General features: G+C 38.1%; 1 protein-coding gene across 4 annotated transcripts; it reads right to left on the bottom strand.

Annotated features, from left to right (window-relative positions):
* Nucleotides 1–472: 472 nt before the first annotated feature.
* On the bottom strand, nucleotides 473–22,875 carry SMC2 (structural maintenance of chromosomes 2). Of its 4 annotated transcripts, XM_075137428.1 has the most exons (26): nucleotides 22,781–22,875; nucleotides 21,904–22,145; nucleotides 20,902–21,051; nucleotides 19,537–19,659; nucleotides 18,555–18,593; nucleotides 18,253–18,363; nucleotides 18,031–18,075; nucleotides 17,296–17,529; nucleotides 16,456–16,605; nucleotides 15,599–15,832; nucleotides 14,552–14,711; nucleotides 12,528–12,645; nucleotides 11,579–11,717; nucleotides 11,216–11,335; nucleotides 10,691–10,895; nucleotides 9,981–10,116; nucleotides 8,830–8,954; nucleotides 7,786–7,979; nucleotides 7,361–7,504; nucleotides 6,906–7,100; nucleotides 6,137–6,337; nucleotides 5,244–5,360; nucleotides 3,738–3,898; nucleotides 2,715–2,862; nucleotides 1,667–1,813; nucleotides 473–754 (listed from the first exon to the last, which is right to left on the bottom strand). In XM_075137428.1, exons 2-26 carry the CDS (start codon nucleotides 22,069–22,071, stop codon nucleotides 749–751), a joined length of 3,570 nt encoding a protein of 1,189 aa, XP_074993529.1. In that variant the 5' UTR covers nucleotides 22,072–22,145; nucleotides 22,781–22,875; the 3' UTR covers nucleotides 473–748. The 4 variants fall into 4 exon arrangements, with proteins under 4 accessions (XP_074993529.1, XP_074993527.1, XP_074993528.1 ...); XM_075137426.1 differs by lacking the exon at nucleotides 473–754 and having other exon boundaries at nucleotides 1,046–1,813; nucleotides 22,781–22,874; XM_075137427.1 differs by lacking the exons at nucleotides 473–754; nucleotides 22,781–22,875 and adding an exon at nucleotides 22,328–22,588 and having other exon boundaries at nucleotides 1,046–1,813.
* Nucleotides 22,876–22,881: the final 6 nt, after the last annotated feature.

Below are 22,881 nucleotides of genomic sequence, written 5' to 3' on the forward strand. Positions count from 1 at the left end.
GGTGGTGTTTTTTTCTCGAGTATTCTCCCGTATTCGTGTGTTCCAAAGTCAAAGTGCACTCTGTGTTCCGCGCTGCGCTGACCTGCCTGCCCTCGGGCCACTCGCCTAACCCTGTGGCACTGGCTCTGCCACGTCAGCTGTTGGGGCTGGAGGTGGCTGTGACAAACGACAGCGTCCGGCCAGGAGAACTGTGCGAACCTGTTTTTTAAGCCAAGGCTTGGTCTCTTGCAACCAGGCAGGGTTACAGGATGCGTGTATATATATTATATATATATAAAAAATATGTTACATGTATAATTATATTCCATGTATATATTATATATACATATATGTGGAAGATGAGGCCATGAGATTGAAAATTTATTTAAATAATATTCAACAACTTAACATTTCCAAACTATTCCAGAGACATGGACACATCCCCCACCCCCCACCCAGCCTCAATTAAATTTACATTCCTAAACTATTCTGAAAGGAAAAAAAAGGGGGGGGGGAAATCAGCTAAGCAGAGGAGAGTGAGCAAACCCAAACCTTACGGATGTTGGCTACCAACTGGCCGAAGCACCATCTGGCAAGACGAACGCGTCAGACCATGCACCCGCAAAACACGGAGCCTCGCCGCTGCTAGTGGTGGGTCCGCGTCCCCCTCCCGTGCTCCAGCTTGCTGCGGTGAGCAGAGACCTTCTCTGCGGCGCTGTGACCAGAGCCGGGTTTCTGCCGTCCAAGCGCCAGCTGCACACACACGTTATTATTTCTGGCCAGTGAAGGCAGCGGGATAATGTTATTTGGGTTCATTGGTGAGGGAAGACAAAGGGACATGGAGGGGAAGAAAAAAAAAAAACCACATGAAGATGTCTGAATTTGGTTATGACCATCCACGTCTAAAATATTTAGATTTTCTCACCTCTAACGTTTAGAGGACAGAATTAAATAATCAAACTTTGAGAAATACAGCAGGAAGTTCAAATTTGAGAAAGCATTTAACGCTGAGTAGGCACTGTTCAATGAGAAGCAGCGAGGAAGGAAAGCACATACACAATCGGTGTGTAGTTTAAGATATTTATTGGTAAAAACATCAGGGCAGCAAATTGCAAAAATTGTAAAAATAACTTGGGAGGTAAAATTGTTGGTGATTGCCTTGCTCCTTAAAAAGCAATTACAGTAGCTTAAAAATTGGTATGCCACTTTTCTCTGCCATCTGACGACAGGAGACAGCGTTTACACTTTGCAACAGGTTTTCTGAATGCTGTAAACACTGCAAGTGACATCAGATTTTCCTCATTCAAAGGCTTCAGTTCCTCCTGTTGAGCTTGCAGAGCTACTCTTTATGTAGGTTTATGTGTAAATGCTTACAGAGGGATGATGGGAATTACTTATGGGATACCAAGAGGAATAAATGCAGCCAAGTTTAGCTAATAGTACAGGCAACAGTCTCCTGTGAACTTCAATTCTTGATAAGGTGCAGATGTGAACTGAAAGCTAAGACATAAAGGAATATTTCAAGATTGAAAATACTTTTTTTAAAAAAAAGTTAAAATTAGAGAGTTTCTTCCTGGCCTAGCTATAGACTGGGGACAGAGCACGCTTAAGAAGCTTGTGCTGCACGTGAAGGGCCAGTGAAGAAGTTTCCCGGTTCTGCAGGTGCTCTTTTGTCACTCTTACGTACTTTCTCGCCTTTCTCCAGGGCAGGTGGATCATTTCTGCTTTGAAACTGGTCGTATCTTGCAATAGTGGATACACCATCCACAAACTTGGTCTTGTAGAGGACATTTGCGTTGTTAAACATCCCATCCTTCAAGGACACCACAATAAACTAAAACAAACCAGAAAACTTAAAGTAAATGCTGCCATCCAAATAAAGGCTTTAAACAACGTTGAAAAAGGCTTCTAAAAAGAGGATTCCTTTTACTTTATTTGGCTAATATCTTGGCAGTAATTCTTCAAAAAACATTCTAAACGTAACTGAAGTCCAACAGACTGTGCTAAGCAGGTTAACGTACACCCACAGGCCAGGCGCTTTCTGCAGCTAACGATGTACAGCTCTGTCCATACCCCAGCGCTTGGCCTGGGATACAGGCCACAACACAGAACACCTGTTCATGGTGCATCTGGAAAACGTGTTGCCGCATTTTCTAAGAATGCGGGATCTTTCACAGTCTGAAGATATTGCTCAAATTATTTTACAACACTGGTAACAAATGTTCACCTCCCCTCTCTCATCATTTGGAAAGGTCATGTCCTACCACCTAAGAGAGAGGGGTACTGCCTTTCACTCTAGTAGTAAGTTTCTTCAGTTCTGCAGATTTTTTTCACGTGTGATACAGAGATTCTTTCCACTAGCTTATTTCAACAGGGTCAAAATTAAAATATTTTTAAAGCTCAGGTTAAAGAACTCCAGAAAAAAAAAACAAAGCAAAAAAACCCCCAAAAACCTTCAGGATGTGGGTCATGCCTGAACTTGATGATATCACAGATATTCTTCCCTATTACTACCATTTTTTTAGCCACTGCAGCAACGGCTTACATTAAAATGTAATGCTTTGAAGTTTCACAGTTGCCATATCATCAGTGTAACTTCCAGTTGAAACAACTTAGAAATACAACACACATCTCTGGAATAAAATACTTGAACAGCTGAAACTCCTCAGTGGCAGACTGCCTCTGAAAACAGTGAAGTGCATAAACAGATGATCCCAATAGTTTCAAGATCGTACCTGGGAGCGTCTGAAATGAGTATGAAGCATCTGCCCAATATTCTGGGTATGAGAGAGATCAAGGGCTGCATCCACTTCATCCAAGATGTAAATTGGGGCAGGTTTGAAGAGAAGCATGGCTAAGATCAAGGACAAGGCCACCAATGATCTACAGAGAACAAAGTTATGTTTTACCCTCTTGTTTGAGAGGCTTTGACTTACGGAAACAATTGTTTGGTAGTAACAAAACGCTCTCTCAACAGCAGATTCATGCTATAAGTTCTGAAGAGACAGAATGACAGCTTCTGCCGCAACTTCTGATTTCAAAATGTGAAGCCTTCTGCCAGAAATGGCAAATGTTACTTACTCTTTTATCAGAAGATCAGGTTAGTTGGGTGATGTTTAAAACCATGCTGTTGCTTTACCTATTTTCAATTCAGAGTTTTGCAGTGCTGTTTTTCAACATACTTGTTGAAACAAGTTCTTGAAGCATTCTGTCCTTCAGAAGGTTGTATATCTCTGTCTCACCTCTTCCTAAATTCTGTTGCTACTTCTCAATTTGTTAGATTTTTCCTTAGAAGTTGCAAAGAAGCACATACCCTAAACAGGAGCTGTAATCACTGGAGAAGAAAACTGTCACCATGACACTACTTTGACACCAGGGCAGAACTTGTCTATATAGATTTTTGAGATTACAACTCAAAGGCTGGAGCATTTAATTCAGCTGTATCTCAGTACTACCTAGAGTTAAGTGCAGTTTTCTCACCACTCAGTTCATTTTTTTGTCACTTCTCCATGGAGTAAAACCTTGTTTGTTATCATGTGCCAAGTAATGAATGCGCTGTTCTAAATTGGATTCCTCTTTGAGCTGAACTGAATTAATAATGCTTTCAGTATTAAATCAGATTGGAAGGAGACAGGGTCCCTGACTTGCCTAGGGAAGAGATTCATTTTTTGCTTTTCTGAACTATAATTAGCTAGGTATATCAATTATATATACAACTGCAATGGAAAACGAACAAAAAACCCACAAAGTTCACCAACCTTTGTCCTCCACTAAGTTCTGTTAAGTTTTCCTTCCAGGTGTTTCCTAAGGCGACTCTGAACTCCAGACCATCCAAGACATTCTGGGTTTTACAGGCTGCTAGCATAGCTTTGGCTCCTGGTAGAAGCGTTGAGAAAATTGAACCAAAGTCTTCATTCACCTAGAAGTCAGAACACAAAAGATGTACGTACATGCTCTGAATCAAGAGCACAAACAGCTAAAAACTTGGTGGTAAGATGGTTTAGATGTCCTGCCCAATTTAACTCAATGACTTCTTCTCTCTTGAAGATCCGCACATACAGGATAGTGAGAAAAGATTAGCATACAGAATCTTTTATTTTCTCTGTACTGAAAAGAGAAGCAACACTCATGGACATATATATATAGAGAGAAAGATAGATAGATACATATAGATATACATAGGACACCTTATACTAAGCATTTCAGAAGGAGCAAAAGAAAGAAATATTGGAAGGCTTCTTTATGCTATCAGCCAGGGAAATGTTTATACCCTACTTCAGATTTATTAGCTGGTAAATTGCGATTTCTCCCAATTAAAGGACTATTAAAATATAAGCACCTTGTAAGAGGCACACACTGGCATCCTCCCCACTCCTTTTCTTCCCAAGATTAAGCAATGTCCGGGTGTTGGATGGGATGCAACTTTGTAAATGTAGATTAAAATTTCCTAGGTCAAGGAATGATGCTTTTAAATACAATTCACTAATTTTTGCCAAACAAGATTTTGCAATGAAAAGGTCCCATTTTGTCAGTGATGTCTTGAGTACGGGCAGTAATAACTAAAACTGATACTTCATTTGTGAGCAATTTAATCTTAGATATAATCAATCTTCTCAAAGGCCAGAAAGCACAAGTTCTCCTGGTACAGCAGAAAAGAATGTGTCGAGAGCTTTCCATGTAGAAAGGGAAAGGGAAAATTTTATACTTTTGTTATAGTTCATGATATGAGAGAACTAGTAAGAAGGCAGAGTGCTTAGATAACAGAAACATAAATCAGCTGTTTCTCTATTCCAGTATTATGTATCCTGCCAGTGACAGCAACAGTAGCCCAGGTCCACAGCTCCATATTGTATGGAGCCACACAGAACCAGAAGGTTTTAACTCTGGTCAAATATTGGTTTAAGCAAACAAAAAGAAAAATAAACTGTATCACTGTTTTGTCCAACTTCCATGTGAGAAAGAATGGTTTCAGCATGCCAGTAGCTTAACCTTCCTTAAATTTTTGTGGGCACTAAAAGGGAATGGTAAAGCAGTTTTGCAGGTTTAACTGAATCTTTATAATTCTCAAAGAATTCCTGTCTTATTCTCAAAAGCGACATGAAATAGGGGAAATGAAGTGGTTGTTTTGCAATTTAACTACTAGGCAAGGGAGATTTGTTCTGGAAAGAGACATTTTTTTTTTTCCATGGAAATATGCAAAACAGTAATCTAAGATAAATCTGATCCTCTGCTAAAAAGTGAAGATTAGATTTCAAGTGTCTTACCTTTTTCCAAGCAATATTTAAAGCTTCAGTTTTCTTCTGGTCAAGCTCTTCAATAGTTGCAAGAATTTTTGACTTGTCATTCTCTACAATTCTTTTTTTCTTCATTAAGTCATTGTACTGGTGCAATGAGAAGAAAAGATTGATTTCAATGAACTTTGTGCTCAAATACATTTTGTGCTAATCTTACAGTTTCACTGTTTATTGTTTTTGTAACTATGAAATAGCCATTAACCACAAGATTGAAATCCAAAGCATTCATTTAGCTGTATGCAGAATTTAAGTTTTAGGATATTATTTGCAAATTAAAGCAGTAGAATTTTCAACAATTTTCAAGTTAATCATGTTTCATTTGCCTTTCCATAGGAGAAAGGATGTTTCTGGATGTTAATATGAAGAAGAGGCCATTTCTAATCATGAAACAATACTTGAAAGGTTGAAGTGTCAGTCAGTGGACAGTTTTGAGACAATCCTGGAATAGTCTCAAGACACAGATGAATTCCAGACAAGCTATCATGCTTGAAGATGAAGAGTTTTTTGATCTGCAACCTTTGATAAAGTACATATTCTCAGATACTGTAAAGGATACAAAAGCTTGCCTAATGCTGCTGCTGCCAGCTTAGGATGGACTGAGGTAGGGAGGAATTAAATTATTCTTTTTGCTATCCAAAGTCAAGATTATGCATAACCTAGAAAACTAGTGCACAAGTGAACAGTTAAAAAATGCAAGATTAGTATAAAAGATCTAGCAAAAGGCTTCCTGCTATCTCATGAAGATTTAGTTTTATTTTTGGTGTATTCAGAGATAGAGCATACGAAAATACAAAGCTACATTATACATAATACCATATACCCCACCTGCCCAATCTTTAAAGGTTAAAGCACAGAATGTTTACCCTCTCCTCTGTCTCAGAAAGCATATTCATAGCTCTCATGTTCACATTCCTTCCCAACTTCTCTTTTTTCTCCTGCAATTTCTGCAGCTTCTGACTTGTTTCTTTAGGATTGTTAGTTTTGAAGTCATAGGCTGTGTTTGGCTGACCAAAAAGTGGTTTCTCTGAAGCTATCCACTCATACTCTTTCAGCATTTTGGTCACCTGTAAACAAGAAGATATGTTGAGGCTATTTTTTTTTTCCCTTCTCAAATGTGAATGAAAATTAATTAAAAAAAAAAAAAAAATCAACATCCTGAAATTAGTCTACAACATTAATTCTTCTATCCCAACGCAGCACAGGTGCATACCTTTACAATGCTTCATGTGATTTCCAAGACTGTAGATGAACCAAGATTTTAAGGGAGCTTTCACATATACCCATCACGTTTATTTGGATCAGGTTTTTCTATATCTGGACTAACCCATTGCCACTAAACCTCTGGATGAGTTTCTTTAATTAGTTACCCAATCTGTCCATGCAATCAGAATGTTCCTCTCATTGATCACCTTCTCACTGTGATCTACTCTCTATTAGTCCATACTGATAAGCTAAGTAACTGACTGTTACAATTTACAATTTCCACCCCCTCCTCCTGGGATAAAACTTTTCACATCAAGAGCTCCAAATATGACAGTGCTTATTAAGAAAAAAGGCTATTTCCTTTGCATGTGGCAAGGGAAATAACACTCTTGGTCACAAAATGCAAGGAAAAGCACAGTTCTGAAATACCTTGGCAGCAGCATCAGCAGTATCTTGTTGATGTTTGCTGATGTTGTGTTCTAATGCTTTAACCTTAAGCTGTAATTCATTATTTTGTTCTCTGTATTTTACTATCTCTGCAGATTTGGCTTTAATTGCTTTATCCTGTAACACAATTACTTCCTTTTGCTTGGCCAGCTCCTTCTGTGATTTCTCTACAGATTCCTGAAAAGCAAATCAAAGAGCCATTTATTAGCTTCTTCTAAAGGCTGGTGTTAGACAGTTGTTAGAAGAGAAGGACACAGCAAAGAAGGAGAAAAAATTCACATGTGGTAACGATGCCAAAAAATAACTATCTAGGCTAAACATAATTGAGTGCTGGCAAGAAAATCCGAACAACAAAATACACAGTATAATTTGTGCTTTAGGGGATCATATCTTCAGTAACATCAACGCTGATAATGAAACACAGTATTCACTTTTACCTTTGTCTTAGACACCTCAGCTGCCATAGCATTAACTTGCTCCTGGTAGAATTTGATTGCTTTATCTGCAGCCGCTAGCTGTTGTTTATAGGAGACCTGTTCTCGTTTTAGCTCTTCATGTTCCAGAACTAAAGCTTCAACTTCCTAGAGAGATGTTTTCAAATTTATTACTTAAATGGAAAGAATTAAGATTCAGTTTGACATAGTAAATGCTGTAGCAGATTAACAGTACCCATTCTTCAGTAAGGGGGCAATCCCACAAAAAAAAAAAAAAAAAAAGCATCAGCAATTTCTACGTCAGTGACTACAGAGTAATATATTAAGTTCCAAAACTGACAGTATTAAAGCTTCAGGAGAATCAAACTTTCTGATTACTGCAACCACTTTTGACATTGAGAAAATTGCCAACAAAGGTTAAGTTTTACCTGCTGTTTTTCTTTCATTTTTTTGCTTGAAGCGTCTGACTTTTTCTTGGCACCATCTAGTTTCTCCTGGGCATTTTTTAGTTCTTTTTTACATTCTGCTTCTGCATTTTTCATTTTATTCTCTAACACCTTGTATTTATCTTCTGCTTTCTTTTGGCTCTCTTCAGTTTTCTTTAATGTCTCTTCACAGTCCGCTGAATCAAGAAGTACAGTACTGAGATTGGGCATTGCTCTTATCTTTAAATTTATATCCTGAACTCCAACTGAAATAAATCTGCCTTTGCCTCTAACAGAAAAAAGTGGTTGTACATTTCCTAGTTACTGAAGGCAGCTATATCAACGATTACTCTAAGACAGTGTGCTGTTGTTACCAGTTATTGGCAGGGCACCAAATAGAAAACCAGTCATTAAAATTAATGAAAATCCTTTTTTTTTTTTTTGACAGGGGCAAGTCTATGCCAAATCACATGATCAAGAAGCAATTAATTAAATGGCTACCTAATAAGATATCACCTCATCCCTAGAATACTACGTCTACTTATGTATCACTTCTGTCCATCTTTTTTTCTTTACGTTTTACTTATTGCTGCATTTGCTTCCTTTTACATTTTTCCTTAGCTATACAAACAGTATAGCTGTATGCTTGTTACGCAATGCTTTCTTGTTACGCAAACTATTTTATTGCTAACCTTAAATATCTACAGAAACAGATGTCTTGGAAAAAACAAAGATTACTTAAATATGGGATTAAATCAATTTTAAAACTTCCCTGCAAAGCCATTTTTCCTTTTATTATAAAGTATATAAAACACTTCATAAGAATATAACCTTTACTACAAGAGAATGACCAACCTCATATGAATCACCTCTATGCAAGTCTATTGTGATTCTGTATTTGTTACATATACCAAAATATAAAGCTAGTATTTTCAAAGCGAAAACCATTTTTTTCTTAAGCAAAGATTCTGCTACTCAAACAGCCAAATATCCATCTCATTCTCAGCAAATAGTTTTCAGCTAAAAGATTAAGAACACATTTGTCACCAATGGTTTTCTTCAGGGCAAGCAGCTCTTCCTCTTGTTTGTGATAAGCACTTTGTTGTAGCTTCGTTTGCAACAGCTCTGCTTCCTCAGACTTCATCTCCCACTGCTGCTTTAGTTGCCGGTACCTTTGAAGACAGTAATGATATACACTGCTATAATGAAGGGTGCCCGGCACTTCAAAGTTGAAATAAGTAGATATAGAAATAAGTAGATAAAGAAATACTTATATTTCTATTCTAATGTGAGATACAATGATGACTACAGGACAAATAAAAACTTAAATGCATGAATGTCCGATATAATTTCTTTAATAGCAATTGTGAAGTTTGTAGATATGTAATTTATTATATATGTAACTCCTGGTTATGTATCCCTGACAAGGTATTTTAAAAACAAACAAATGCAACACATAGAATCTGGCAACAATTCAGAGTTCATGTTTTTCCAACCAGCAGCATGATAGATGCTACGCTGAAGCATTAAAGAAAAAAATATCTAAAAGCAAAACTCGTTTCTTCCTTTTGGTCATATTTCTGGAAATCTATTAAAACTCAAAATAATTTGAAAAATAAATCCAGCTGGTAGATAGCATATTACACAACACTACCTCCTTTTGGATTTTTACAGAACTGACTAAACATGTTTTTATACTCCATCTTTTAAAAAGATCTTCAGTAATTGAGTAGCTGAAAATCAAATATACTTAAAATTATCTACATTTAAATCCTTACAGCAGTATCACTTAGATATTCCCCTTTAGTTTCTTTATATTTTCTTGGGAGAAAAATAAGAGCTATCACAAACTGAAATTCTGTATGGGTGTTACAAAATATCACTGGAACAGATCCATTGTTCAGTGGACTTCATGAAACTTTGAAAAACTTCAAGTGGTTTCAGTTGTACATCATTGTATGCCTTTTTTTTTCCTGTATTACCCACAATGAAGTTTTCTTGCATGTGTTATCCAAAAACTAAATTTGCTTGCTGATTGCCGCACTTAAAAATTAAATTGGGGGGGAGAGGGAGAAAGGGAATAATCTTCTGCATATTATATTACCAACAGGCCCTATGCCCTCCAAAAATACTTCTTTATATTACATCTACTCAGTCACATAAGAGAAATGATAGACATTTTATAAGGCAAACCTTACTTTTCAGCAACATTCTTCAAGCTTGCCAGCTCATTCTCTACAGTCTCAAGTTCAGATTCCTTTGTCTTGAGTTCTACTTCAACGTTTTTCATTTCTTGAAGTTTAGACAATATTGGTGCAGCCTGTGAGCACGCACCTGTTCAGTGAAAAAAAAAAGCAAAGCCAAGCTAATTGGAAGTAGACTAGGGGATTCACCACTAGCAAACAGCAAATTCTAAACGTTAATCATGATGCAGGATGATGACTTGTTTTAGTTACAAAACAGAAAGGTAGCTAGGCTAAAGTTGCAGTAGTTCTCAGTGGAAAAGGCTACCTACTCTGTTATAGAATTTAGTTCTACAGACTTTGAATACTACACATGCATTTCTTGTGAAATCAACTAACTTCTCATTATTTATGAAATTACCTCAAATTAATCATTAATTACTTCAAAAAGTGTTTGAATTCAAAGCATTTCTCCCTCCAGGAGGATTATATAGCCAAATAAGATTTAAGTATTTAAAATCTAAACCACTTTATGCAAATAGTATTTTCTTAATCTAATCAATCTTCTTTCAGCTCAAGAGTGACAAATCTTTGCTCAAACAGATCATATTATCCCCAGTACGGGTCTAAACAAAAAGGTTACTGTTCATTTTTATAAAAAACATGCAGAGCAGTAAACAAATCAACAGACACACAGTAGTATTATGAATAAAACCAGCAATTGCCTCCATGCAGAGTGCCCTGGGGGTCAAACATATCGCCATCAAGTGTAACACTTCTCGTCATTATCCTTTTGTCAAAGGTCACTTTCTTAGCATTATCCATGTTATTACAGATCAGTGTCGTTCCAAAGACATATTCCATTGCTTTCTGCAGTTCAGATTCATATCCAACTAGAGAAAGGGCTAAATGCAGGTTATCACGACCAGCCTAGAAATCAAATTAAATGCAATTAGTATGCCTTAAGTTATAGGAATTTTCAAATTTAATTTGTTTTCTTTTGAGAAAAACATTTTCTAAAAACATTATCACATTTCAAAACAATTTCAGTTAAAAGTGGAATAATTAATATCCATTTAAACATCGCATAGCTGAAAGGATACAAAGAAAAAAAATAAAATCAAGATACCCTCAAACCCTATAGAAATTCTTACTAGTACAGCCATTAAGAAGCCCATGTTTTTAGCAAAGAAACAAAACGAAAAAGGTACACAAGCAAAATAGTGTAAATCATGTATTTATTTACATACCAAGGTTTGGGCCAACTTGATCGTGTCTTGTCCAACACACCTGGCTGAAATTTTGTTTAGTGGAATGATGGTGTATCGACGCTTTAGTTCACCCTTTTCCAAAAGCTTTTTGCCAGTAACCTCAAATGAGAAGAGTTACAAAGCATACATGAATACACACTGATTTTGTAAAGTAAGACAATAGCGCATTGCAAGTGGAATATATTGTTGCCAGTAACTATGCATGACTCTCTTGACCTAATTTAAAATTGTACATGGGTCCAAACCACCTCTTAAGCATTCAGTAACAATACACATGCTCGCTAACCCTGAATCACGATTCATCTCAACATTCAGAGTTCTGTATTAAAATAATAAACATACCTCCGTGTCCACAATAATGTTATAGAGTTTCCCTCCAGCCACCGCTTCCAGGGCTTTTGCTTTGGACAGATCTTTCACAGTGATGAGAGACACAACAGGGCCTTTCACATGGTTTGGATTCCAATTTTTTTCTGGATGTCTTAAAATAAATTTATATTATAATAATCATGTTTGTTTCTCTCCCACACATCTTAAAAGATTTATATTTAAAAACTCATACTGCTTATTATATTGGTGTAAGAAGTTCTATAGTCTATCAGGAAGAAAAACACAGAAAATGGTTAAATTAAATACTTCAGGGCAAGAGGCTTCCCAATAGTCAGTTACAAAGACATTAGAAGAATGTTCTTCCTGATTTTGGTACAATTTGTTCATGCAATTTTCAATTGATTTTTACTACGGGTCCCGTTATTAGCACAGCTATAGGAATATGTTCAGACTGATTATTACAGAAGCCAATGAATCTGGGGATACATGTATTTGATTGGTGGAGACAGATACAATGTTGACCTCCACAGAGCAAGTCTACTCATAGTCCTCAGGTAGGACTCTGAAAAGTAATGATTACATGTTTTTGCAGTTCAGACCTTTGGATTCTATGGTTTCAGAACTGAAGTTCTAAACTTTTACTGAAGTTGAGTTATGGCTTGCAAACACCATCACACAAGACTTTTAAATTCCAGTGATTTTGATAAGGCTGTCATTTAAGAATGAGTGTATCACCTTCCCTGCTGCCCATTAATTCAGTTAACATTTCTTGACTTCCCTCCCTTCCCCCCTTCACTTGCATGGCAGGCAAGATAGTCATTGTTTGCTGGCACTAAAAAGAAAGCAACAGCTAAGCAATTGATGGGATTATATTCTCATAACTCCCCTAAGTCCCATAAGCCATGGATAAAATGCCCCAAAAAGCACTTTCAAATGTCTTTTAGGATCACACAGGTCTTACTTGTATTCAAACTGTAGATGGGGAAACTTTGCCATTAAGCTTTCATACAATTCTCTCAGTCGGCTGATGTCACGAGTCAATGCCTTCTTTTTCGCTAAAAGGGCTTCTTCTTTCTCTTCTTAAGAGTTGAACACAAGCAGTAGACAAACACCCAGAGCATAGAAATCTATTAGCTTAAAAATTGGTATGCTATGCTAATTATCTACATATATGTAGAGAATATTTAATTGAAAGGCTTTCTAAAATTCTTTGTAAATTTCCAGTTTATACAAATCAACACCATCACAATACCAAACACGCAAAGAAAGAATTTAAAGTCTAATGTGCTTCTCTGAATGTCATTCTGGAATATCAATTTACAGTTTTGAGTAGCTTCTGCAACAAATCTTACCTGGAATGAAACAAACTTTAAGAAGTGTTTTAGGTAGGGAAAACCAGGAAGGAATATGGAGGTTGGTCACTTTTTTCATCTAAATTTTAGATGGAAATTAAATTTTCCATCAAACTTTAAAGGATTTGGCCTAAGGTTTATAAAATCAAATTATTTTAAACTATTTTCTGTGAAAGACAAGAGCTTGCAGAGCTTTGACCAGAGAAATTTCTTTGTGCACAAAAGCACAAACCAAGCATACTTGATTTTTCAGTTCCTTCTTGTATTGGGTCTGGCTGGGATGGAGCTAACTTTCCCCATAGCAGCCTTCATGGTGCTGTGCTTTGTATTTCTAGTAGAACGGTGCTGATAACACACCGGTGTTTTGGCTACTGTTGAGCAGTGCTGGCACAACATTAAGGCTGTCTCTCCAACCTGCCCTCCAAAGGCCGGTAGGCTGGGGGTAGGCAAGAAGCTGGGAGGGGACATGGCCAGGACAGCTGACCTAAGCGATATTCCATACCATATGAAGTCGTGCTCAGCAATAAAAGCTAAGAGAAAGCAGGAGGGGAGGGGGCATTCATTATTAAGGTGTTTGTCTTCCAGACCAGCCTACACATCCCGAGGCCCTACTTCCCAGGAAGTGGCCGCAAATCACCTGCTGATGGGAAGCAGAGAGTAAATCTTTTTGTTTTTCTTTGCTTCCGTGTCCGACAGAGCCAGTTCCAGCCAGCTCCAAGACGGACCTGCCGCTGGCCAAGGCCAAGCCCATCAGTGATGTTGATAGTGCCTCTATGATAACATATCACAGGAGGGGTAAAAAATGCTGCACAACAGCAGCTAGGAGAGGAGTGAGAATACGTGAGAGAAACAAGTCTGCAGACACCAAGGTCAATGAAAAAGGAGGGGCGCTGGAGCAGAGATTCCCCTGCAGCCCATGGTGAAGACCATGGTGAGGCAGGCTGTGCCCCTGCAGCCTAAGGAGGTCCGTGGGGGAGCAGAGATCCACCTGCAGCCCATGGAGGACCCCATGCCAGAGCAGGTGGATGTGCCCGAAGGAGGCTGTGACTCCATGGAGAGCCTGCACTGAAGCAGGCTCCTGGCAGGACTTGTGATCCCGTGGGGGACCCACGCTGGAGCAGTCTGTTCCTGAAGGACTGCATGCCGTGGAACGGACCCATGCTGGAGCAGTTCGTGAAGAACTGTCTCCCATGGGTGGGACCCCATGCTGGAGCAGGGGAAGAGTGTGAGAAGGGAGTGGCACAGGCAATGCATAATGAACTGACCACAACGCCCATTCCCTGTCCCCCTGCGCTGCTGTGGGTCAGGAGGTAGGAAAAAATCGGGAATGAAGTTGAGTTCGGGAAGAAGGGAGGGGTGGGTGGAAGGGTTTTAAGGTTTGTTGCTATTTCTCATTATCCTACTCTGATTTGATTGGTAATAAATTAATTTTCCCAAGCTGAGGCTGGTTTGCCTGTGACAGTAATTGCTGAGTGATCCCCCTGTCCTTATCTCGACCCACAAGCCTTTTGTCATATTTTCTCTCCCCTGTCCAGTTGAGGAGTGGAGTGATGGAGCGGCGTGGTGGACACCTGGGGTCTCCAGGTGAATCTTTCAGATTGCCCAAAATTATGCACCAGAAGTCTGCACAGACCTTCATAGTTCAGCTGCTTCATTTGGTTCTCTAGTTTTATTTTTGTTTTTCTGACCGCTTCAAGTGCTTCTTGGTCTTTCTTGTAGCCTCCATCCATCTTTTTAACTTCAGCTTGTTTTGTCTTTAACTCTTGCTGTGCGTAATTCAACTTCATTTGAGCCTGTAATGAATAAGAAAATATGGAACCAGAAGATCTTCAAAGAAAATCTTGCAGGTGCAGATTTAGAACACTTACACTAACAAGGTGCTCATACAATTTGTAAAAGTTTCCACTGGTTGCAGAAATGCTAAAAAGCAGCCTTGGCTTTTGAAAGTAAGGGCACAGGTAATTTGGAAATAAAAACATAAACCATGTATTTGGATACAGTAACTCATATTAGCACATGAACGGAGTCCGAGAAGAAACAAAGGTAAAATAATGTAGGACTCAGCTGTCCTTGTTATTTTCCCCAAAAAAGTTTTTCCTTAAGCGAGACAAGCAAGGTGCACTTTCAACTTTGAAAATTTAAATTCCACCATGAGAACTACCCCAGCAGAGGTCTCCTATCTTAAGACAAAAGAAGTGGCATCTGTTTCAGTTGTGTGACTAGCACACAATTTAACTGAGGAGAAAACAGTTTCTTCTGAACTCTCTGACTGAGTTCTCAGTCTAAGGCATCTTTATTTTGATTTCATTAAGTTTTACTGTAGAAATCTCTGTAGTATCAATGCGTATCATGACAGCAGTCTTAATTTCTTCCTGTTCAATACTGTCAGTCATTTGAGTACTGTGAGTCCTACTTTATGTCTCAAATGCCAGTTTCTATTCTTCTTCACAGCAATATTATAGCTTTTCCCTATTTGTCTATATTTATGCAAGGATTTTTTTTTTAATTACCTGTTTTATCAAAAAGTCACCTTAATGCATATGCCAACTCATAAAATATCTTGCATAGATATTCTGCAAATCTTTTCACTGACCTTTCAAGAGTGTGTCATTTGTTTTTCAGACAATTTTCAAAAGAAGTAGGAAGGCTGGTCTGAGACAAGTAGAGCTTTTATTCTTACCTGTTTAGCCTCTGTTACTGCTTTGCTGATTTCATTTTTGCAAGTCATCATCTGCCCAGCAAGAGTAGCTTCTTCCCCATCATCATTGCTGGACAAGCCAGCAGACACAGCATTAAAATGCTGTTGTGCTGCAGCTAAAGCACCTGCATCTTTTTGACTTGCTTCCTGCAAAGCACTTAGTTCTTTCTCTATCTTCTTTACTTCTTTCTCCTTTGACACTAATGCTTTAGAATCCTTCAGCAAAACAAAGAACAAAAACAAAAAAAGAAAGAGAGAACCTGAGTCCCATTAACTTTAAATTCATGTTGTTTAGATGAGGAGCTATGAGCAGTTTCATCACCTAGATTTCTATGACCCTTTGTCAGATTTTGTGATCTTACAATTTGTCTTTGCGTGTTTTCAAATGTGTACTTGTACCATGAGTGCACTGAAGATCCACAGAAAGATTAGATACAGGAAGAGATGACAACTGCCCAAGAACTAGGAGAAATAGCTCTTTTTTCCAAATATCTAAAAAGTAAAGTATTCTTCAGTGCTCTTCTCACATAAAAGAACCCCATCAACAGTCAGAAATACGCAATATAGAAATTTCTCCTTTAATTTTAAGAATGCCACATGTCAAGAGAGCATAATACTTTTGAAGCTATAGGGATCTCTCCTGTGCTTAATAGAAGGTTGGCAACCATAGAGAGTTGCACTTTCTTTGTATATGCATCACATTTATTTCTAATGGGAATCTACTACTTATGCCGCACAAATCAAACAATGTCCTCACCATTTGTTTCTGCTTTCCTGTAATTCTTGCCAATAATAGGATTAATTTAGTGTTTAAAGAAAATTATATACAAAGGTCTTACCTCCTGCATACTTTTAACCAGTTCTTCGTACTTATTCTCTTCACTTTTTAAGTTTTGCTTCTTGAGATCAAGGGCACTTTGTGCTTTAGTATGAACTCTCTGAATTTCTGAAAGAGCATCTTCCAGTGAACGGAGCGTACCACCAACTTCCTACAATCAGAAATAATGGGAACTTAATTTAGCTTAAGAAACTGATACAGTATTTGTAATATTTCATATTCTGTTTACAGCTATATGTAGAAGAAGAGATCAATATCTGATCAAACAGGCAGTTAGACTGCAATCCAAACAGGTCAGAACATCTCTTACCTCTGAAAATCAAACTAACTTGAAGCCACTACTGAAGCTCCACATCATCCCGTATCATGGGACACAGTCCCTGAGCAAAAGCTGCATTTAGGCATCCAAAGACCCTATGGGCCATCCCATACCTAACCAAATTTACTGCCCCCAAAACTGAGATCAGTACGGATTTTTGTTGAACACGAGTTTCCTACCCAAAGTGTATTTCTTTCGAGATATCAACAAAAAGGGAGGAAAAAAATCTCTGGCAAAACTTACCACTGAATGCACAGAGTGGAAACATGAGGGCAAACAGTTTCTATTCTTGAGTTATTACTCTTTTACAGCAATTGGAAGTAAAGCATTTCAGACAAATGAAAACTTTAAATGGATGTCTTTTAGACAATGGCCAAGAATGACAATGAGCAGTGTATAATCTAAACAATCCACCAGAAGAAGATAAAAATTCAAGGGTACTTTATCCGTAAAAATAATTCCCTTCTCATATAACTCTTTGTATTCAGAAATTCAGATGAGCACGACTCTGTTCTCACTTACCTTATCCCTTTCCTTTTCCATCTCCGCTATTTCTTCATTAAGTTGTTTCACCTTCTTTTCACTTTCAGCCATTGATTCCCGAAGCTTCTCTACATTAGCCTGCATTTCCTTTAATACTTCAGCGGAGGATACCTTTGTCTCTTCAGCCAAAACAAACTGATAAGCTATACAGAGTCGGCTTAAATGTTCTATTGCTCGTATTACTTTTTGGTATTCTAGATAGGATGCTCGTTCCTGAAAAGACACCAATAAAAAAACCCTTTAAAATTTGATGGAAAAATAATATCTTCTAATCCTCTAAGCATTTCTACTAACATTATTATTTGTAGATAACAGGAAAGATTCTCCACGTTAAGTAATATATTCGATATTCTACATTGCAGGCCTGCTGAGGAAAATCTTAGGTAAAACAATACTTGCACAATTGATTGTACAGCAGAAATATCACTTGACACAAGTTTTTTTAAGAACCAAGATATGTTTTTATTTTCCATTTTTATCTAGTTCTCTTGTTTTCTTCCTTCTCCCTACATTCCCCTTTAAGATTTCCTGGAAGTCCTGAATGTATTTGGACATTTTCTGTATTTGGACAGAAGATAAATTTTATCTCTCTTAAAAGGTTCTACAAAGCTTGAAAACATGCTATTGTTTTAGCCATCACATATTAGTTCAGAGTAGCTGAAAGTATTTTTTCAGTACTTTAAGGGCCTTACCACTCCTCTAATTTTTCCATACCTCTTTCAGTTTCTGTAAAGTTGGAGTGATCTCCTCATTTAAGACCTGAAACACAAACCAGAACATTTATATTCAGATTTTTAAAACTCTTACATGTCTAAGCATGAATACCTAGTTCCAGGTGCAGAAATGAAATATTCTACAAGTTAAAACCACACTACACTAGTTACTCAGTTATCTTTAACAAATACAAAAGAAAGTATACTTTCCAACATGTAGTACCGTTTGAATGTCTTTCAGTTTGGCTTCCTTCTTCTCTATGGTTTTCTGGACAGATATTTTCTTGCATTCATACATCCTAGTACCAGCTGCTTCTTCAATCATAGCTAAAATCTAATAAAGCAATGAGACAGAAACTTAATGTTTTTTCTTATGTTAGATAGGTTTAGCTCAGAACCGAGTTGAACATCTCATGTCCCTCCAATACCCTTTTTTTTTTTGTGTCTCCCCTCCAAAATATTGATTCTTGTCATTGAAAACAAATCAGTAAAACTTCGAACAAAAAACTCCCAGAACTTTCTTACCTCTGGTGGCTTCATATTTAGAACTTTTGTAATTCGCCCCTGGTGTCAGAAAGATAAAACGAGAATGGTGGTGTGTACCATGCAATAGTAAAAAAAAACAAAACAAAACCCCAAACCCAGAATACCCCACTCATTTTTATATGTTATATTACAAGCTCAAACATAATTTTTTTTTCTACAAGGATAATCTAGTTTACTCAATTTTTTTGTTCTTTAAACAAGTCACTTCTTCAGGCAGCAAGCTTGAAATGGCCCTTGTATCTTATCTTAGGCTCGTCGTCCACATTCCTGACTACATCTTATAGGAGTAATGTGCAATTTTGTTTAGAGTCTTACTGAGTTGCTGATGTTGAATAAGCTCTTAATCATAAACAGGCTTTTTGGAGATTTAGCTCATATGTAACTAGGGAAAAGTAGAATAAGCGCAAAACTGCCCCTCCTCCTCTCTCCCCCTGGCAAGCTGGGACAGTTCCATTTGAAACAGTAAATCCTGCTCTGTTTTATTATTCCTTGCAAATGTTTCAGGGATTTGTCTAGACCCTGTGTTGATGTTTATAAGGGTCTTTTCAACCAGTCAGCTCTTCGTTAATTGTGATTTAAGGTGGCAAGTACATCAACTTCATTCAAAATATTGCCTAACAAGGAACACACATAATAGAAAAGAAAATTTCTGCCTTTTTAGCATAATAATAAAAGCAACACCTATTTGTTAAAGAGACAAAAGAGAAAATAAAACTGGAATATGTTTTAGAAAAAGCTTGCTACATGAGGGCTACATAAGGTCTTGTGCTACAAGACATGTGGTTTAGGGTCAAACTAGCCTGTACTGGAAATCTGAACGACTTAATAGACATTTGATTTTTACTTGTTAAGAAGTTGCTTTTTTCTGATTAGGAAATTAAATGTTCTTCCACTATCTATCCTGCCTGAAATTTAGTGCAACTTCTATTCTTTCTGGATTTTATAAAGATACACACAATACCTGCATAATGAGGAAGTGAGGGTTATTGACATTGAGTCCAATGGAACAGAAGAGATCCTGCACACGAGTGTTGGTAGCATTCACACCATTGATAAGATACTTATTTCTACCTCCAATGACAACCTGGAGAAGGAAAAGAAATGCAAGAAACTTTAAATGATTTAAAAATGACTTGACATTATGAGAATATAAACTGTAATAAAGAATAAGAAATCTGAGCAAATCCTATATATTATATCTTTGCATACAGATGCATATGCATACTATACAAAACATACTGTGTTCAGTTTTGGGCCCCTCACTACAAGAAGGACATTGAGGTGCTGGAGCGCATCCAGAGAAGGGCAACGAAGCTGGTGAAGGGCCTGGAGCACAAGGCTTATGAGGAGCAGCTGAGGGAACTGGGACTGTTTAGTCTGGAGAAGAGGAGGCTGAGGGGAGACCTCATCACGCTCTACAGCTACCTGAAAGGAAGTTGTAGCCAGGTGGGGGTTGGTCTCTTATCCCAAGTAACAGCAATAGGACGAGAGGAAATGGCCTCAAGTTGCGCCAAGGGAGGTTTAGATTGGACATTAGGAGCAATTTCTTTACTGAAAGAGTGGTCAGGCCTTGGAACAGGCTGCCCAGGGAAGTGGTTGAGTCACCATCCCTGGAAGTATTTAAAAGACGTGTAGATGTGGTGCTTAGGGACATGGTGTCGTGGGTATGGTGGTGTTGGGTTGACGGTTGGACTCAATGATCTTAGAGGTCTTTTCCATGATTCTATGATTCTATTCTAACACCAAAACAGATCTTGTTGGACTAAAGAGACATTTAAAATATCTAACAAAAACTTAAGAAAGATCAGTCATTGAAGGCAATATTGACTAAAAAATCTCCAAACTCCACAAGTTTTTTTTTTTTAAAACTTGGGAGACATCTTCATAGAATCATAGAATCATTAAGGTTGGAAAAAACAGAAAGATAAACGTTCCTTTGCTCTTGGAGACCAAATCTAACACACGGTTCAGATATTAAGAGGAAATGATGAAAGCAAAAGAAAAAGCCACGAAGTAAAAAAATTATAACTTGCTTTAGGAACATTGTTTCATTATTATTAAGTTCCTGCGCAAGTCTGTAGAAAATATTATTGCTATAATACATTTAACAATATTAAATTAGTTTCCCAAGTGATTCCAATTTTTTTATCTAGCACACTGGATCTACTTCTACAGTTTGTCTTACTAACTGCACTGTAGATGAATTGCCTCAACTGCAAAAACTCAAGGACTTTAAAAATTACCTTATTTTTTTTTTTCTTGAAAAGTCACTCTGTTGAACATGGTGAAAATGTATAAAGGTTACTAAGCAATATTAAAGACTCACCTGCCTAGTGATGGTGATCTCATCATTAGCTTCAAATCCCAGTGGACTTAGTTTCTTGTCAGAGTTATCAAAGGTAATAGACACAGTTGCTTTAGTAATTCCAGCTTGCCCATTTTTATAAACTAGGTCTTGTAAGTTGGAAGCTCGCACCTAAATCCATGCAACAGATAAATACAATCTTGAAAGAAATTCATTACACAGCTTCAGTGCACTACTGTAGGTTTTGGAGAAATGAATGAAGAAAATGCAGATCTAGCTGTAGATTTAAGAGTTCATGTGAGAGACTGACATATGGGAGCTGCAAGGTGCTAGCATTGTAAAGAGTGCGCCAGTCTAGTTTTAGTGAGCCAGCTAACTCTTTTTGCATGAGACTCCTAACAAAAACTGAATACATGTTTAAAAAAAAAAAAAAGCCAGATGTTTAGTTCAGTCACCAGTACGTTTACTTAAAGAGCATTTATTATTCATAATAATAATAAAATCATAAAATAATAAAAATCACCTGAAGGCAGAGATTCAAATTTACCTCAGAGCACACAAATGTTTTTTAAAGAGAGTAAAGCAGATACATCATCTTTTAAACAGCAGGCATTGCATGAAAAACAGCTTTTTATTTTCTTCTGATGAACCAGTTGGCCAAATTTTAAGATCCAATCCAGAAGTGAAAAAGTTTATTACAAATAAACAAGTTAGTGCCTTTAGCTGCAAAAGATCTTCGGCTTGAGGCTGCTACCTTTTAAGTGTGTATTTTTAGTCTAATGTTCTAAACGACATACTTCGAGCTACTGTAATATATTGATGAAATTGTAATTCAATCTTAATGTAAGAATGAGGAAGAATGACAGAGACACAGTTTTATGCAATGAAAAACTCAAATAAATAAAACTATTTTTTTTGATAGAAGCACCCCTTCAGGTCTTCCATCGGAGATTACTCAAGAAAGTAATATGAAACGTTGCTGACAAAAGAAAGACCTTTCTTAAATACACCCTCTCTCTTTACCTGTGACAGATTGGTGATTCCCAACAAGAAACAGATTGAGTCCAAGATATTGGACTTTCCACTACCATTCAAGCCAGTAATGGCATTGAATAATGGGTCAAAGCCAGGAACTTCCGTCCTCTGAGCGTAGGATTTAAATCCTTCAAGAACAATCGACTTGATGTACATCTTCTCTATGTTCCTAAGGGACCAGGCAAAGTATTCCTCCCAAGAGTATGAAGAAAGGTATCTGGCTTATAATCCTGCAGATTTCAAAGAAAAAAAGAAAAAAAAAGAAGCAAACGAATCATACTGCATGCCAAACAAACAGCTAAATGTGTGAGAAAATGGAAAGAACACATGCCTTTTACAACAAAAAGATTATGCATCTATAAACGGAAAATTCCAAGTAGACCCCTGATCCAGGAAGCATCCCAACAATAACCTGTTTTAAGCGACGTGACTTTACACAACGTTCGTCACGACATTTGTATGAAGGCTGTGGCATAACCCTGGTTTCTCACAAAGCTAGCCGTTAATCCATCAGCCAACGAAGGAAAGGGAAAGGCCCGGACCTTCCAGAACCCAGCAGAGGGGGAGCCTCCCTTTCCAGCCTTCAGGACTGCTACCTGCTCAGCCCCACCGCACCGGAGGGCTGAAGCCCAGGAAAACGACAGCTTCGGCGCCGAGAACACAGCCCCATCCCTGCCCCTGCCCCTGCCCCTGCCCCTGCCGCCGCCATGGCGCCTGCCCCGATGTTCTCGCCGCGCCTCCCCACAGCCCCACGGGTGCCCCTGGCAAGAGAGCCCTCGCTGGCTCGGTCGCTCTGACGCCGGAATCAGCCGGGCCCCGCGCACCGGCCGCGGGCGGGCCCCCTCCCCAAGCCCCGGTGCCTCACCGCCGGCGCCGCTCCCAGCCGCCTCCAACGGTTGAATTTTGGCGCCGAGAGTCAGCGGCCGTTAGAGGAGGGGCCTGCTCGGGGCTGCCCCCGCGCTGCCT

The sequence above is a fragment of the Calonectris borealis genome, chromosome Z (genome assembly GCF_964195595.1).
Source record: "Calonectris borealis chromosome Z, bCalBor7.hap1.2, whole genome shotgun sequence".
NCBI lineage: Eukaryota > Metazoa > Chordata > Aves > Procellariiformes > Procellariidae > Calonectris > Calonectris borealis.